Consider the following 15,793-nt stretch of genomic DNA (forward strand, 5'->3'; position numbering starts at 1 on the left):
GAATGATTAAAAAAATGTGTTCAATAAAGACAAGAAGAGTACAATTGTTTGTGTTTTATTAGTTTAGGCAGATTGTGTAGCCCATTCATGTAGCCATCCAAATTTCACTTAAAAGTTTGCAATCAAGCCCGCATCTATCACTTCCATATTAGCAAAATTCTCTGAGTGAAGAAGTTTCCCTTTAATATTTCACCTTTCACTGTTAACCTAAGAACTCTAGTTCTGGTCTTAGCTAACCTCAGTGGAAAGAGCCTGCTTGCGATTACCTTATCTATGCCCTCATAATTTTGTATTCCTCTTATCAGTTTTCCCTATCATGTCCTACTGTATGGTTTCCGTTAGGGGCTATCTTGCCTGACAAATCTGCTGAAGTTATTTGAGGAAATAACAGGCAGGACAGACAAAGAGTCAGTGGATATTGTTTACTTGGATTTTCAGAAGGCCTTTGACAAGGTGCCACACACGAGGCTGCTTAACAAGATAAGAAGTATGGTATTACAGAAAAATGCTAGCATAGATAGAAGATTGGCTCACTGACAGGAAGTAAAGAGCAGGAATAAAGGGAGTCTTTCCTGATTGGCTGCCGTTGGCTAGTGGTGTTCCGCAGGGATCGGTGTTGGGACTGCTTCTTTTCACATTATGTATTAACGACTTGAATGATGGAATTGATGGCTTCGTGGCTAAGACTGCAGACAGTACAAAGATAGGAGTTGGGTGATGAGCCACTTGATGCAGGATATCCAACTTCTCACCTACTCTATTCATCACAGTAGTTAAGTGGCTAGTCTAAGTTGAGTTTCCGGTCATTGGCGACCCCCTTCCTGTTCCCTCAGAATGCTCTTGGTGAAGTCTTTGATGAATAAGTCATCAAATGTAAAGTATAGGTGATTGGATACCCCCTTGTTGGAGATAGTTATTGCCTGAAACATCTGTGGAACAAATATTGTTTACATTTATCAGCCCTTGTGTTGTCTGGGGCTTGCTGCATGTAGGTGTAGGTTGCTTCATTTGGTGAATTGAGCATTGTGCCATCATTGTTTACAGGCATATTTCTGACATTTAAGAAGGAAGTTATTGCCAAAGCAAGCAGCTGAGGATCATGTCTGAAATACTGCCCCGAGGAACACCGGCAGAGATACTGTATCTAAGCACATCTTTCCCTCTCCACCCCTTTCCACTTTCCGCAGGGATCGGTCCCTCCGTGACTCCCTGATCCATACGTCCCTCCCCACGGATCTCCCACCCGGCACTTATCCCTGTAAGCGTAAGTGCTACACCTGTCCCTGCATCTCCTCTCTTACCACCATTCAGGGCCCCAAACAGTCCTTCCAGGTGAGGCAACACTTCACTTTTGAGTCTGTTGGGGTCATCTATTGTATCCGGTTCCCGGTGCAGCCTCCTCTACATCGGTGAAACCCGACGCAGATTGGGGGACCACTTCGGCGAGCACCTCCGCTCCGTCCGCCACAACGGACAGGATCTCCCAGCAGCCACCCACTTCAACTCTGCTTCCCACTCCCATCCAAATATCCATACATGGCCTCCCCTACTGCCAGGATGAGGCTAACCTCAGGTTGGAGGAGCAACACCTCATCTACCGACTAGGTAGTCTCCAGCCCCTTGGTGTGAACATAGAATTCTCCAACTTCTGGTAATTCCCTCCCCCTCCTTTCCTCTATCCCTATGTCACTCTGCCCCCTCCCCCAGCTGCCTATCACCTCCCTCATGGTTCCGCCCCTTTCTACTACCCATTGTGTTTTCCCCTATTCCTTCTTCACCTTTCCTGCCTGTCCCTTGCTTCCCCTCCCCCACCCCTTTATCTTTCCCCTTACTGGTTTTTCACCTGGAACCTACCAGCCTTCTCCTTCCCACCCTCCTCCCACCTTCTTTATAGGGCCTCTGCCCCTTCCCTCTACAGTCCTGACGAAGGGTTCCAGCCCGAAACGTCGACTCATCATTTCCATGGATGCTGCCCGACCTGCTGAGTTCCTCCAGCGTGTTGTGAGTGTTACTGTATCCTGGGGCTGGGATGTTAGACCTCCTGTACCTACGGCCACTTTCTTTGTGCAGTATGATCCCATCCACTGGAGTGATTTCTGTTTGATGCTGATGCTGTGAGAAACATTTCCAGCTTTGGAGAATGCTGACAGCTGCCTTCACTTCAAATAATGCACAGGCTCCTTCCAGATTACATGTGCAATGCCAACCGAGATTACGTGCTGAAGGCTTGAGTTGTCTATACTTAATATTTCTGGGTGTTTGCTTCTATTGTATTGTAACTGAGTAACACATGTAAAGTTTACTTGTTTATTTTTGCAGGTAACTGTTGATAAATGGGAGCCTTTAATGAATAATTTGGGGCATGTTTGTAGGAAACTCAAGTAAGTACCTATGAAAAAATGTCAAATTCACTTTCCGTGTGTTTTTTTTTCAGTCCTCACTAGTGAGTAGTGGTCATTTTCTTTCGCTGTTTGAGGCAGGTACAATTGGAACATTTAAAAGTCATCTGGATAGGTACAGGGAACGGGGAGGTCTGGATGCTGTAGGCCATATGCAGGCTGATGGGACTCACTGTCTGAGCAACACAGCTGACATGAGCAAGTTGGGCCGAAGGGCCTGTTTCTATGCTATATGACTGACACTAAGATCAAGGCTGATTCTCTGTTTCGATACCATTTTCTTGGAGTCTTCCCATACACCTCTTGGAAATGTAGTTGGGTTTTGATTGTCATTGTAAAATTTACTGTAATTAATTTGGAGTATAAATAAGCTAATTACTTCATGTCACTCTGTCCTCCCCCCATCCCCTCGAATGGAATCAGTTAACAAGTCCATAAAGCAAACCAACACATATGCATTAAGGTTTGTTTGGAAGGGATAGTGATAAGAACTATGTGAATTATGTATTGAACCATGGTTTGACCACACTTTGTGTGCATTTTGGATCACCATAAAGAGGTGTGCAGGGTTCAGCAAAGGCACCAGAAACAGAAAGGCATTTGTTTCAGGGATCAATGAAGACTGACCGGGTTCCTTCCTCAAGAAGGTGACAACAGGACTTATTAAAATTAATGAAGAAGTTGAACTTGGGCCTGTTGTGCCTAAGTGTCAGTGTAACATGACTTCATAATTCCCACTACAAGTGGCACAGATCTGTCCAGTGCTGTTAGAGATCACTGCCTGTGATTACCCGTTGCCAGGAGCCACACGTTCTGGATGCTGTGAGGATTTTGTTTGCGCAAAGATTTGCACACTGCAGTGGTGAGGCTGAGCTGCAGCAGAGCCATTAAAGTTACTGGCACATGTTTCACGTCTTAGAATAAGCAAAATACAATAGCAGCATAGCCAACATTTTTAATCCTTCTCCACCGCCAAACAGTCACTGCCTAGTGGATGCCCAGAATCTGATAGTTGGTTTATCTGCAGAACATTGGGAATCATAGCAAGACTGGGGTCTTTTGATAGATTCCTGTGGCAGAAGTCATGGCTAGATGGGGTCCTACCCTAAGCATGGGGCTTCATGCGTAATCACAAAATACTGAAATTTACCTGCAAAATAAGAGAATAGTAACTAACCTACCAGCATCCCCTTGTTGAACTATCCCTACCTATATAGAACAGTACAGTATAGGAAGTATTGCTGTCCTTAAAGCAAAGAAAGTTTAATAGAGGAGCTGAAAATAGATGAATAACCTTAAAATTAAAGAAAAGGAGGAACTGCTTGCTGTGGCAGTGAGCTGAGGGCATGGAATCTCAGAATAGTGAAAGAGAATGGCCAAAATGGAGAGGGGAGAGTTTAATGTGGTTTGGAACATAATCCTTGAGGAGTAAGTAGACAGTGCAAAAGGACTTGGGAGTCTTGGTGCAGCATTCCCTACAGGTGAACTTGAAGGTTGAGTTGATAGTAGGGAAGGCAAATACAATGTTAGGATATGTTAGGATTCATTTCAAGAGGGCAGACATATTACAGCAAGGATGTAATGCTGAGGCTTAATAAGACATTGGTTAGACCACACTTGGAGTAGGTGGTTTTGGGCCCCCTTATCTAAGAGAAGATGTGCTGGCATTGGAGAAGGTTCAGAGGAGGTTCATGAGAATGATCCCAGTAATGAAAGGATTAATGTACAATATGAAAAGCGTTTAATAGCTCTGGGCATGCACTCACTGGAGTTTAGTAGAATGAGGGGGAATCTCGCTGAAATCACTGGCATACCGAGGTCTAGATGCATTGGACATAGAGATGATGTTTCCAATAGTTGTGGAGACTAGGATGGGTTGGGTGGTGTAGGTGAGGAGAATCAGGCTCAGAATGCAAGGACATCCCTTTAGAACAGAGATGAGGAATTTCTTTTGCCAGAGGGTGGTGAATGTATGGAATTCATTGCCACAAACGACTGTGGAGACCAAGTCATTGGGTATATTTTAAACGGAGGTTGATAGGTTAGTGATTAGTTAGGACATCAAAGGTTACTGGGAGAAGGCAGAAGAATGGAATTGAGAGGATTCATGAATGCTGATTCATTGTTTAATGCCAGAGCAGACTTGATGGGGTGAATGGCCTAATTCTGCTCCTGTGTCTTATGACTTGTAAATGTTGGAAAGGAAACATATGCAAGGTATGAGGAACACACAGGGGAGTGAGTCTAACCAGAGGGCTCTAACAGCTAGTACAAGGAACCAAATGGCTTCCTCCCACACTGACTGATTTCGCCACCCTTCCAGTTTCTGCATGTTGTTCAATGTGTTGTGTATGTAGATGGCCATTCTTAACTCTCAATGTTTTGACAATTAACAGAACTTCTGCTTCTGTTTTAGGAAGTACGATGAAGCATTAGATTATCACCACCAAGCCCTCGTCCTCATTCCTCAGAATGCATCCACTTATTCTGCCATAGGTTATGTGCTGAGTCTGAAGGGCAACTTCGAGAGTGCCATTAACTATTTTCATACGGTATGCCTTTTGATTTCTTGAGAAACACTCAGACATTAACACACTTTATAATTCACACACTATTCTATTTGTTACTAATGTATTTTGAGTTAAATATTTCTATGTTTTTCATTGAAATACATAAGCACTTAATACACCTTTCAAGGATAATCGGAACTGGTATTCTGAGTGATGCTCATTGGTTGAAAGTCTGTCTTGTCTGGTGATGGTAAGGGTTTGTCACAATGAAAATGGTTGGTCTGATAACTGGGGGAACATCAGAAGAACAGAGAAGAGAGCTCAACGTGGCCTGGTTCAGTGCTTGAAGCTGAGAGTGTTTGAAACATAATGTGTTCTGTTCTTTAGCACTGACTTGCCACATCAACTAGAGCACGAGTTTGTCAAGCTGAAAAGCCGATTGTAAAATGATAATATTGGATAGCACTGTTTATGCCTTTCTGCTGGTTGCACAGCCCATAGTGGGGGAACCCCGTCACCACCTCCCTCACCTTCAGAAACCATTCTTAAAAGTTCCATCTGTGCTTTCCCTTGTGTGCGAAGCAATTGTAAAGAACTTTCATCTCATCACTGAACTGACAGAATTACACTGGAACATGGAGGAAGAGGTACAATTAGATGACAATGATCGCTGGTAAAATCATGGTGGGGCAAAGTGTTAACATCAGTGAACACAGTGATGCAGAAGTAGGGATCAAAAACTCCAAGGCTGACGGTCGAGAAGTGTCAGGGCTGAAGTATGGTGGAGAAATGTGGGCTAGGGGTTTGAAGGTGACCAAGATTTAAATGTGCTACAGTGAAAGCCAGTGTGGATTAGAGAAGATGAGTGTTACATTGTAAGCACAATCAGCATGGAGTAGTTCGAAAGTCAGAGCCCTGACTTTTGTATGTGCATTTCTTCCCCTCTGCTGGCTGAGATTACTTAAATCCTTCATTTAGTGCCGTGAAAGCCTCAATTCGCTACAGCTTGTGTCAGGCTGACACAGCAGCAAATAATCTGCTGCTTTGGGCACTGTTGGGAAGTATTTCTCCTGAATTCACCTGAGGCATCAGAAAAGGTGTCTGCTACTTGAAATGCTCTTCATTTACATTGGGTGTCCATAAATTGTGTGTAGATCTGTAAAATGTGCTGTGGTCCCACTGCAGTTGTGCCCGTATTTGTATATCAATACAAATATACGTTAATGTATATCAATGAATAGATTCTTTGCTCCCAAGCACAGACTCCCACAGGAGCATGCTACCATTGAACACTGATATAAATCTTCATTTCCCTTGTCATTTGGATGGAAAACTAAGCTACTTTGGTTACTCTTTGTAATGCTGCATGAGAAATCACCAGCCTATGGTGGGTGTGTGTGTGTGTGTGGCTATTTGTAGAATAATCCCTTCAATTCCACTCCCCCTGCATGTTTCCTGTATGCCTGAAATCATCCTCTCAAATATTCTGTTCTGGTCAAAAGCTGTACCTGATTCTGACTGCTGTTTAAGTGAGTTCCAAATTGTAATCTATTCTTGGGAGTAAAATCCTTGCACCCCAATCATTTTTAAAGATAGAGATTAGCTTTATTTGTCACATGCACATCAAAACATGGGTTTGGTGAGTGAAACGGAAGCCATTGATTACGAATAAGCACACTAACCATTTATTAACAAACAGTAAAAGATTCGACCATGCATCTTAAGCCCCCCCCCCCCCCCGCGATAGGTCTTCAACACTGGTCGTGACCTCAGTGTGAAAATGAATGCCTGGGGAGAAAAAGAAAGGAGGCTGAGCCTCCTGCAGTGCTCTTCTTACACCCCTGAGATGCCTGAAACCGGACACCGGTGCCGTGGCATACTAGGCAACAAGTGGTGAAGAGCTGCTGCACCCTTCAAACAGGCCAATCGATGACTGGCACGGTAGAAGCAACTTTCGACCGACAAGTAAATTAACCCCCCACATGAAATGCATCAAGGATGTGCTGGAGGCAGCCGGCAAGTGTCACAACTTACTAACCGTAACCCATAATGTCTTTGGAATGTGGGAGGAAACTCCTTATCAGACCGTGGCAGGAATTGTACTTCAATCACTGGCACTGTAAAGTGTTCCACTACTGCTACGCTAATGTGTTGCCCATTTGCTGATAAGTTAAGACAGAAGCTTGAACAAAACATCTTTTCAGACGCAGGTTTGGAAGGTTATGTTAGCTGATGATAGTAAACTAGTCTGGGAGCTCCTTCCTGTGCTCACATCAGTTAATCTACAAGAGACAACCTCATTCTTATGAGGAGGTATTGAAACCAAGTAACCTGGAGTAAATTTTTGTACATTGAGATGGGCAGATTCACAGTGGGCTCTGCCACCACTCAGCCTCATCAACTAAGAGTCACTCAGTTGTCCATGAATCAAATAAATCTCCAAAACCCCTGTAAATATTTCTGTGCCAACCTATGTGAGTGAGGAAAATAATTCTCACCACACTCCAATACAGTACATAAATCTACGGGTAGATTTCCCCCCCCCCCACCCCCTCTCAAGCAAACACTACCATTTAGAAGCTACTTTGCACATAACTGCTGGGCTTTAAATGCCTTTTCGCTGAACGATTTGAACCTTACTTACTTTTTCTTCTCCAGGCCCTGGGTCTCCGTCGAGATGATACCTTTTCAGTTACAATGCTTGGTCATTGCATCGAAATGTACATTGGGGATGCAGACGCTTATATTGGTGAGCAAACTTCCGCAGGTTTTTGGAACATTATTTAGGCTTTTGTATACAGTACTGTGCAAATCTCTTAGATATATATATATAGCTAGGGTACCTAAGACTTTTGCACAGTACTGTATTTGTCAATGTGGAGCAGAATGTAAGTTTGTAAATCTGGCGGAAGCAAAGGATATTGGGAATGGCGAGGGAAGAGCGCTGCGGGAGGAGTGTGGGACAGGGGACAGAAAGGAGTGCTGGAGTGGTGTGTGGCGTGGGTGCAGACACACCCAGCCCTGAGACACCAGGCAAGGGCATTTGATTCCGAACAATTGGTTTATTGATCATGACAGAATATCTGTCTGGTGCTTCCCACTCCACCCCCTCTCCTTTCCCCTTTTTCTAACCATGATTCCCTTCCCCCTACCCCCTTCCCAATCGCCATCCATAATAGAGACCCATATCAGAATCAGGTTTATCATCACTCACATATGACATGAATTTTTTTTGGGCGGCAGTGGTCTAGTGCAGTGCATAAAATTACTACAGTACTGTGCAAAAGTCTTAGGCACCTTAGCTATATATATGTGGTAAGACTTTTGCACATTACTGTGTGTGTCAAAGTGGCGTCTGTAAACTGCCGGTTTGTATTTGTTTCATTAGTCCAAGTTGCATGGACTGTGCTGTTGTACCTGAATCTCAAACTGCACTTACTACTTAGAAACATAAACACATAGAAAACCTACAGCACAATACAGGCCCTTCGGCCCACAAAGCTGTGACAAACATGTCCTTACCTTAGAAATTACCTAGGGTTACCCATAGCCCTCTATTTTTCTAAGCTCCTTGTTCCTACCCAGGAGTCTCTTGAAAGACCCTATTGTATCCACCTCCACCACCGTCGCCGGCAGCCCATTCCAAGCATTCACCACTCTCTGTGTAAAAACTTACCCCTGACATCTCCTCTGTACCTACTTCCAAGCACCTTAAAACTGTGCCCTCTCGTGCTAGCCATTTTAGCCCTGGGAAAAAGCCTCTGACTATCCACACAAACAATGCCTCTCATCATCTTATACACCTCTATCAGGTCACCTTTCACCCTCTGTCGCTCCAAGGAGAAAAGGCCGAGTTCACTCAACGTTTTCTCATAAGGCATACTGATTGTTAGTCCCAGACTGCACTGTTGTTCCTGAATCTCACCCTGCATGGACTGCACAGTTTGTCCCTGGTCCTGACCTGCATGGACGACTTTGTTGGTCCTGAAACCTGACCTGTGCAGACTGAATTGTTTGCCCCGAAGTCTGACCCGCACAGACTGAGTTGTTGGTCCTGAATTCTGACCTGCACAGACTGAATTGTTCCCAAATCCCAACTTGAACTGACAGAACGTTGATCCGTCCTGACCTGCACCGATTTCACAGATGTTCATGGATCCCGACGCGTGCAAGAACTGCACTTTTGCCCACTAGTGCTGACTTGAATGGATTGCACTGTTGGTCCCTAATCGCACCCCACAGGGACAGCACTGTTGGTCTCTGGCGCGAAGCCAGTACCTTTTGACTTGATACCACTGAGCCAAGCTAACCTCTGTCTGTGATCCCTTGAGTATGTCCTAATTAGCTCAGGAGAGATAGTGTAATTGCCAAGTATTTACTTCCTGACAGTGTTTATAGAAGAGCCTCGATATGTCTCTGAATCCTTCTGGGGTATGAAATGTTTGGCCCATTGTGACTTGGGATTGTCACCAAGGAAAATGTTCCATTTGTTGCAGGGACAGAGATAAAGGAGAAACTCGGGTGTTACGAGCTCGACTTGTCTGCGATGAAGGCGCCCATGATCAAGAAAATGATCTACTGCTCTTGGGAGGAGAGGGAGAGGGAAAGTGACACAGAGTTTCAGAGACCGCCCCTGGAAGAGAGTGGCATCATGGCTCTAGAGACCCCACCCCAGCAGAGTAAAGCAGCGAACCCCAGGCCTGCCCCTGAGGACACCCCACTTTTCATGGAGATGAACGAAAGTGACATGATGTTAGAAACATCCTTGTCCGACCAGAGCAACTGAGTGCTTCGTGACCAAGAACCTTGGAACCTTTCGCTGCCTTACAGTGGGCTGGCAGGTCTGAGCAGTACTTATTCTGAGAGTAGACCAGCTGGGAAGCTGAAGACTCGTGGATACTGAGCCACTCCTCTTGCACCAATTTCCAGCAACTGAGTGATAAATGAATAACTTGCTATTGAATGATCCTGTGGTCATCTGCTAGGTACAGGTTGATCAAGTGGTATATCGCAATGTTAATCTGTCAATTCATTGTATTAAAATCTCAAATAACCCTGTGCTGTACGTCGTTCCATCCTTAACCAGGCACTCATCTCGGTATGTCAGCTAATGTCAGGTTATCTAGTCTGTACTTCTGGGTTACCTTACGGTTTCAGACCACCTCTGCTGGTGCTGTAGAGTGTTGGAATAAGCCCTTGTCAGACTTCTCAACAACATAGTCAAAGACCTAAGTCAGTTTTCTGGTTCTGTTCTTGCCTTTTGCCACATTTTGTGTGCCTTTGTCAACTGAGTCAAAGTTGTATTTATACCAAGTCTGGTCCAGCTTGTACATGGATGTCTCTCTGACTTTCACTAAGTACAATATTCCTCAATCCTCTCTGCTGTTTCTCCTTGCTCACACCCTATGCCCTTGGAAATTACAGATGAAAAGTAATCGTTTGCCCTCGAATTCCAAAGCCTACTCTTCAACTGTTGGCTGTTTCCACCCTGCTTTTGTTCCTTCCACTAGGCAGCATTTTACCTTTATTAACCTTTGAAACCTGCTTAAATCTCATAGTAGCCAAATTGATACTTCTGCAAGTTTTCCTATAACTGGTATGGAGCAGCAGCCTGTGTAATGGATAGACTGCAGTACACACTCCAATGAAAGTCTGACGAGTGCACCGATAGTTTTATAGCAATTTCTTTAGCGATAAGCCTTGCCTGGAACACACCACCAAGGATGTGGCGCAGACAGATGCAGTAAGGAGATTTAAGAAGCTACTGACATGATGAAGGAAGCCTCGTACACCACCAAATATGTAGGACCTTCATTGCTGCCCTACACATTAGCATCATAATGGGCAGTAACATAACCACTTGAATGAAAGAGAAATGTAGGGCTGTGCAGGAGGGAAGCGTTAAGTTGATCTTGGGAGTAGGTTAAAAGGTCAGCATTACATTGTGGTCTGAAGGGCCTGTAATGTTCAATGTAGGGAGGGTATTCATGCCTGAGATGGGGAGTTGCCCAGTGCTGTTGGGAAGAGATGAGATATTTTAGCAAAGAATGGGGAGTCCTTTCAACATACCTCAGTCTGAGTCAAAAGCTCTCAAGGATGTGATGGTTCCTTACTGTTCACTTTGTGGGGATTACCATAAGCCCATTGATTCTCCTACCATCCACCTACGCTTGGTAATTTACTGTGGCCAGTTAACCTATTGATCACCACTACTTTCAGAACGGCCAGAGAAGCCCACACGGTCGTGGTCACTAACTGTAAAGTGAAGCACCCAAGAGAAGCCATGCAAACGCAGGGTTTGTAAACTGGAGCACCCAGGGAAGCCCATGCAAATTTGGCATGCCAACTTCACACAGTATTTCCTAACTGTTAAAAGACTATAGAAGCAGAATTAGGCATTTGGCCCTTCGAGTTTGCTGCACCATTTCATCATGGCTGATCCAATTTTCCTCTCAACCCCAATCGCTTGCCTTCTCCCCGTATCCCTTCATGCCCTGACCAATCAAGAATCTATCAACCTCCACCCTAAATATAAATAAAGACACCTCCACTGCTGCCTGTGACAAAGAATTCCTCAGATTCACTACTCTCTGGCTAAAGAAATCCCGCCTCGTCTCTGTTCTTAAATGACGCCCCTCTATTCTGAGGCCGTGTCCTCTGGTCTTAGACTCTCCCACCATAGGAAACATCCTCTCCACATCCACTCTAACAATGCCTTTCACCGTTCAATAGATTTCAATGATGTCACCGCTCATTCTTCTGAATTCCAGCGAATACAGGGCCAGAGGCATCAAATGCTCTTTATATGATAAGCCATTCAATCCTGGAATCATTTTTGTGAACCTCCTTTGAACCCTGTCCAGTTTCAGCACATCCTTTCTGAGATAAGCAGCCCAAAAAGTACTCATGCTGCATCTTGGGGTTCAGTATAGATCATTAAAATGTCATGAATTGGTGTAGAGGCTAATGGAATGCTGTCTTTACTGGAACAGGAAGAGAAGGGATAGATCTTTTGCTACAACCATACAAAGCCCTGGTTAAGCCACACTTGCTCTCTAGTCCGTTCCTGAGGGAATCAGACAAATTTTAACTCTGGTCCCCAGTTTACTGGGCAGCAGATGATCATCACATTTACACCAGACACACACCTATCTACCGACCCTCTGACTTCACTTGCTCAAAGCCAATTTTATCTCTTTTCCATTGTGTTTACAAAAAATAACGAAGTAGAAGCATTACATCTACTTCTCTCTCTATAGGTGAAGTGTGACCTGTTGAATTTTCCCAGGTGTAATACTTTCAGGATTTATGAAATCTTGCCTTAAGTTCAGACTTTTGTATAAATTACGAGCTGCAGCTGATTCTTGAGAATTGAGGCAGTTGGGACTGATAATTCCTTAACATTCTGAAGATCAAAGAGGGCATGGAGAGAGGCTAAGAATAAAGTATTCCTTCTGGTTAGAGAATGTAGGACCAGGGTATGGTCCAAGCTTCTGCTTTTTTACTTGTTTTTTGTTTTCAAGACTCAATTCCTCAGAAAGAAGAGGCATTGGTGAGCTTTTTCTGGTTGTGTATGACGTGCTGTGGGACCATGAGAGGTGGTGTGAGTTGTGCATTTCCATGAGTCTGAAACTGCTTACAATTTCCACTGCCGTGCCACCAACATAAAGAGGGGTGTGAGTGATGCGAGTTCTCCTGAAGCCAATAACTATCTCCTTTGTCTTGTTGACATTGAGGAAGAGGTTATTTACTTTGCACCAGGTCTTGAGCTCTTCCACCTTCTCTCTGTAGGCCGTCCCATCATTGTTGGTGATGAGCCTCACTATTGTTGTGTCGTTGGAGAACTCGACAACGTGATGACTCGGGGGTGTTGGGCCGTGTGGTCATGCGTGGGCTCGGCACACAGCCTCGAGGGCACCCATGTTGACGATGGGAGAGAGGAGCGGATGTGTTTATTCAGAAATACACCACAGTAACAGGCCCTTCTAATCCCTGAGCCCACGCTACAATTACATCCATGTGACCAATTAAGCTACTGACATGTATGTCTTTGGAATGTGAAAGGACACATACAAACTCCTTACCGACAGTGGCAGGAATTGAACCCATGTCGCTGGCACTGTAATAGCAATACACTAACCACCACGCTATTGTAGTCTGTCCGACATTTACATGGTGCTATTGTATGTGGTGCAAGGAGCTCCAAAATGGCCATTGGTGCTGAGGTTAAATATTGAGTTCATATCTGAGATCCTTGTGTGTTAACCAAAGCTAATAAGGGTTATTTGCAAAGTGTGTGCTGCTGCTAACAGTGAGAAGAGGCCAACTTGCCACAAAGACTGCTGGAAGAGAATGGATCCATGCAGTGTCAAGAATTTTTGAAAATGTTAAGCATTGTGTGTTCAAAAGGTAAGAAGCGGGAGGTTTTTCTCCCCTCTTAATTACGCTGCTGTATTTTTTTTATCCTGATATTTTGGAGTCCGGTTTTCCATTCGGAAAATTTTTATAGGATGAGATAAGAAGTAAAGCAGGTGAGAGTCACTCTGAAGGGAAAAATACCGTACGTATGAGACACAAGAGACTGCAGATGCTGGAATCTAAAGCAACAAACAATCTGCTTTGTTACACCATACACGCGATCCTTGTTTCTAAAAGACAATAGAAGGTGAGGCTTTTGAATATGCTAATCCCTGGTGGTAAATGGAATTGGAATACAGATTAGTTTGTTGGTTCTGACTCTAGGTGAGGTATAGCAATACTAACAATTGTACGTCTTCTAACACCTTTCAGTTTGTCTTAAAACAAGCTTTAGTCAATTGAATTGTTATTAAAATATTCTACTGTTTCTGACACAGGTGGTAGCTTGTTTGTTAATATTGGAGCTCACAGCAAAGTGCTAGAATTGTTTGCTGAGGGATAAATATTGAACAGAAGGATCAAGGGAATGTTCCTGGACTTCACTGTCATTCATCTGCAATCAAACAAACTCTCATTCCCTCCCATCTGTAGGACAGCCTCTGCCCCTCAGTACTGTACAGGACTATCAGACTTTGGTACTGGGGTTTGAACTAACCACCATCTGGTTAAGCAGCAAGAGTATTACTGGACAAGCCCTAACCGAATCCCCTGTGAGATCAATGGAGGATGGAGGACTGGGGTGTATCCTCATTAACACATCTGTTTTAATGTCCTACAATGAAATTGCACGGGATGGGAGATGGGGTGCAAGTGACTAGGCTTTGTGGGGCTGGTGGAGGCATTACAAGCTTATGGTGTCTGATGAGAGTATGTACAGGCCACCCAGTGTGGCAGCTTCTACAGTCTGTGGGTCTACTGTACTGCCCTCAGCCCCATCCTCACCTTCACTCTTACTCTGAACCCCATCCTCATCCTCACCATGACATCACTGATGGTCAACATCTCTCACCGTATAACTTCAATGGCCACTGCTGACATTTCTGTTTCCTTCCCTGAGCCCTGGGGTTGGGAAGGAGGGAGGGGAAGGCATGAAACAATGCATTGTCATTTTGGGGGACTTTAACCAAGTCAGCTTGAAAAAGCCTCTAAATAATTATCACCAACAAATCACCTGAAGTACCAGAGGCACCAACACAATGGACCACAGTTACTCCACCATCACGAACGCTTACCGTTTTATCTCACACCCAGACTTTGAAAAGTCTGATTACCTTTGCTGTACTTCTGCTCCCTGAGTACTGTATAGCGAAGACTGAAGACTGCAGCATCAGCAGTGAGGACCATGAAGATATGGACAAGGAAGACTCAGGAGCTCTTACATGACTGCTTTGAATTGGTGGACTGGGCTGTATTCAGGGACTCAATGTCGAGCCTGAATAAGTATTTCACAACTGGCACTGACTTCATTAAAACCTGTGTGGATGTGTGTGTGCCTATGAAAACATACTCAAATCAAAAGCTGTAGATGAATCAGAACCAAGTTAGGAAAACTTGTGACGTGAAATTTGTTAACTTAGCAGCAGCAGTTTAATGCAATACATAATATGGAAGAGAAAAAAAAAAAATCAATTACAGTATATGTATAATGAATACATTTTTTTAAATGTGCAAAAAACAAAAACTGTGTATTAAAAAAAGTGAGGTAGTGACCAAGGGTTCAATGTCCATTCAGGAATCGGATGGCAGAGGGAAGGAAGCTGTTCCTGAATTGCTGAGTGTGTGCCTTCAGGCTTCTGTACCTCCTACCTGATGGTAGGAGTGAGAAAAGGGTATGCCCTTTGTGCTGGGGGTCCTTAATAATGGAAGCTGCCTTTCTGAGACACCACTCCTTGAAGATATCCTGGATACTTTGTAGCCTAGTATCCAAGATGGAGCTGACTAGATTTACAACCCTCTGCAGCTTCTTCTGGTCCTGTGCAGTAGTCCCCACCCCCCATAACAGACAGTGATGCAGCCTGTCAGAATGCTCTCCACAGTGCATCTATAGAAGTTTTTGAGTGTATTTGTTGACATGCCAAATCTCTTCAGACTCCTAATGAAGTATAGCCACTGTCTTGCCTTCTTTATAACTACATTGATATGTTGGGCCCAGGTTAGATCCTGAGAGATCTTGACATCCAGGAACTTGAAACTGCTCACTCTTCACTTCTGATCCCTCTATGAGGATTGATGTATTCCTTAGTCTTACTCTTCCTGAAGTCCAGAATGAGCTCTTTCATCTTACTGATGTTGAGTGCCAGGTTGTTGCTGCAGCATCATTCCACTAGTTGGCATATCTCACTCCTGTACTCCATCTAGTCACCATCTGAGATTCTACCAACAATAGTTGTATCATCAGCAAATTTATAGTTGGTATTTGAGTCGTGCCTAGCCGCACAGTCATGTACATTAGAAAGTAGAGCAGTG

At 44.2% G+C, this 15,793-nt stretch overlaps 1 protein-coding gene across 1 annotated transcript in view; it reads left to right on the forward strand.

Moving 5' to 3' along the window:
• Window positions 1-9,984, forward strand: part of cdc16 (cell division cycle 16 homolog (S. cerevisiae)) — a 68,828-nt gene extending 58,844 nt beyond the window's left edge. Inside the window, exons 15-18 of the mRNA XM_063048346.1 lie at window positions 2,320-2,381; window positions 4,816-4,951; window positions 7,568-7,658; window positions 9,406-9,984. Of these exons, the coding sequence (XP_062904416.1) occupies window positions 2,320-2,381; window positions 4,816-4,951; window positions 7,568-7,658; window positions 9,406-9,695 (579 nt within the window). The 3' untranslated portion in view covers window positions 9,696-9,984. The remainder of the gene's footprint in view (window positions 1-2,319; window positions 2,382-4,815; window positions 4,952-7,567; window positions 7,659-9,405) is intronic.
• The last annotated feature ends 5,809 nt before the right edge of the window (window positions 9,985-15,793 follow it).

The sequence above is a fragment of the Mobula hypostoma genome, chromosome 5, assembly GCF_963921235.1.
Source record: "Mobula hypostoma chromosome 5, sMobHyp1.1, whole genome shotgun sequence".
In the NCBI taxonomy this organism is placed as follows: domain Eukaryota; kingdom Metazoa; phylum Chordata; class Chondrichthyes; order Myliobatiformes; family Myliobatidae; genus Mobula; species Mobula hypostoma.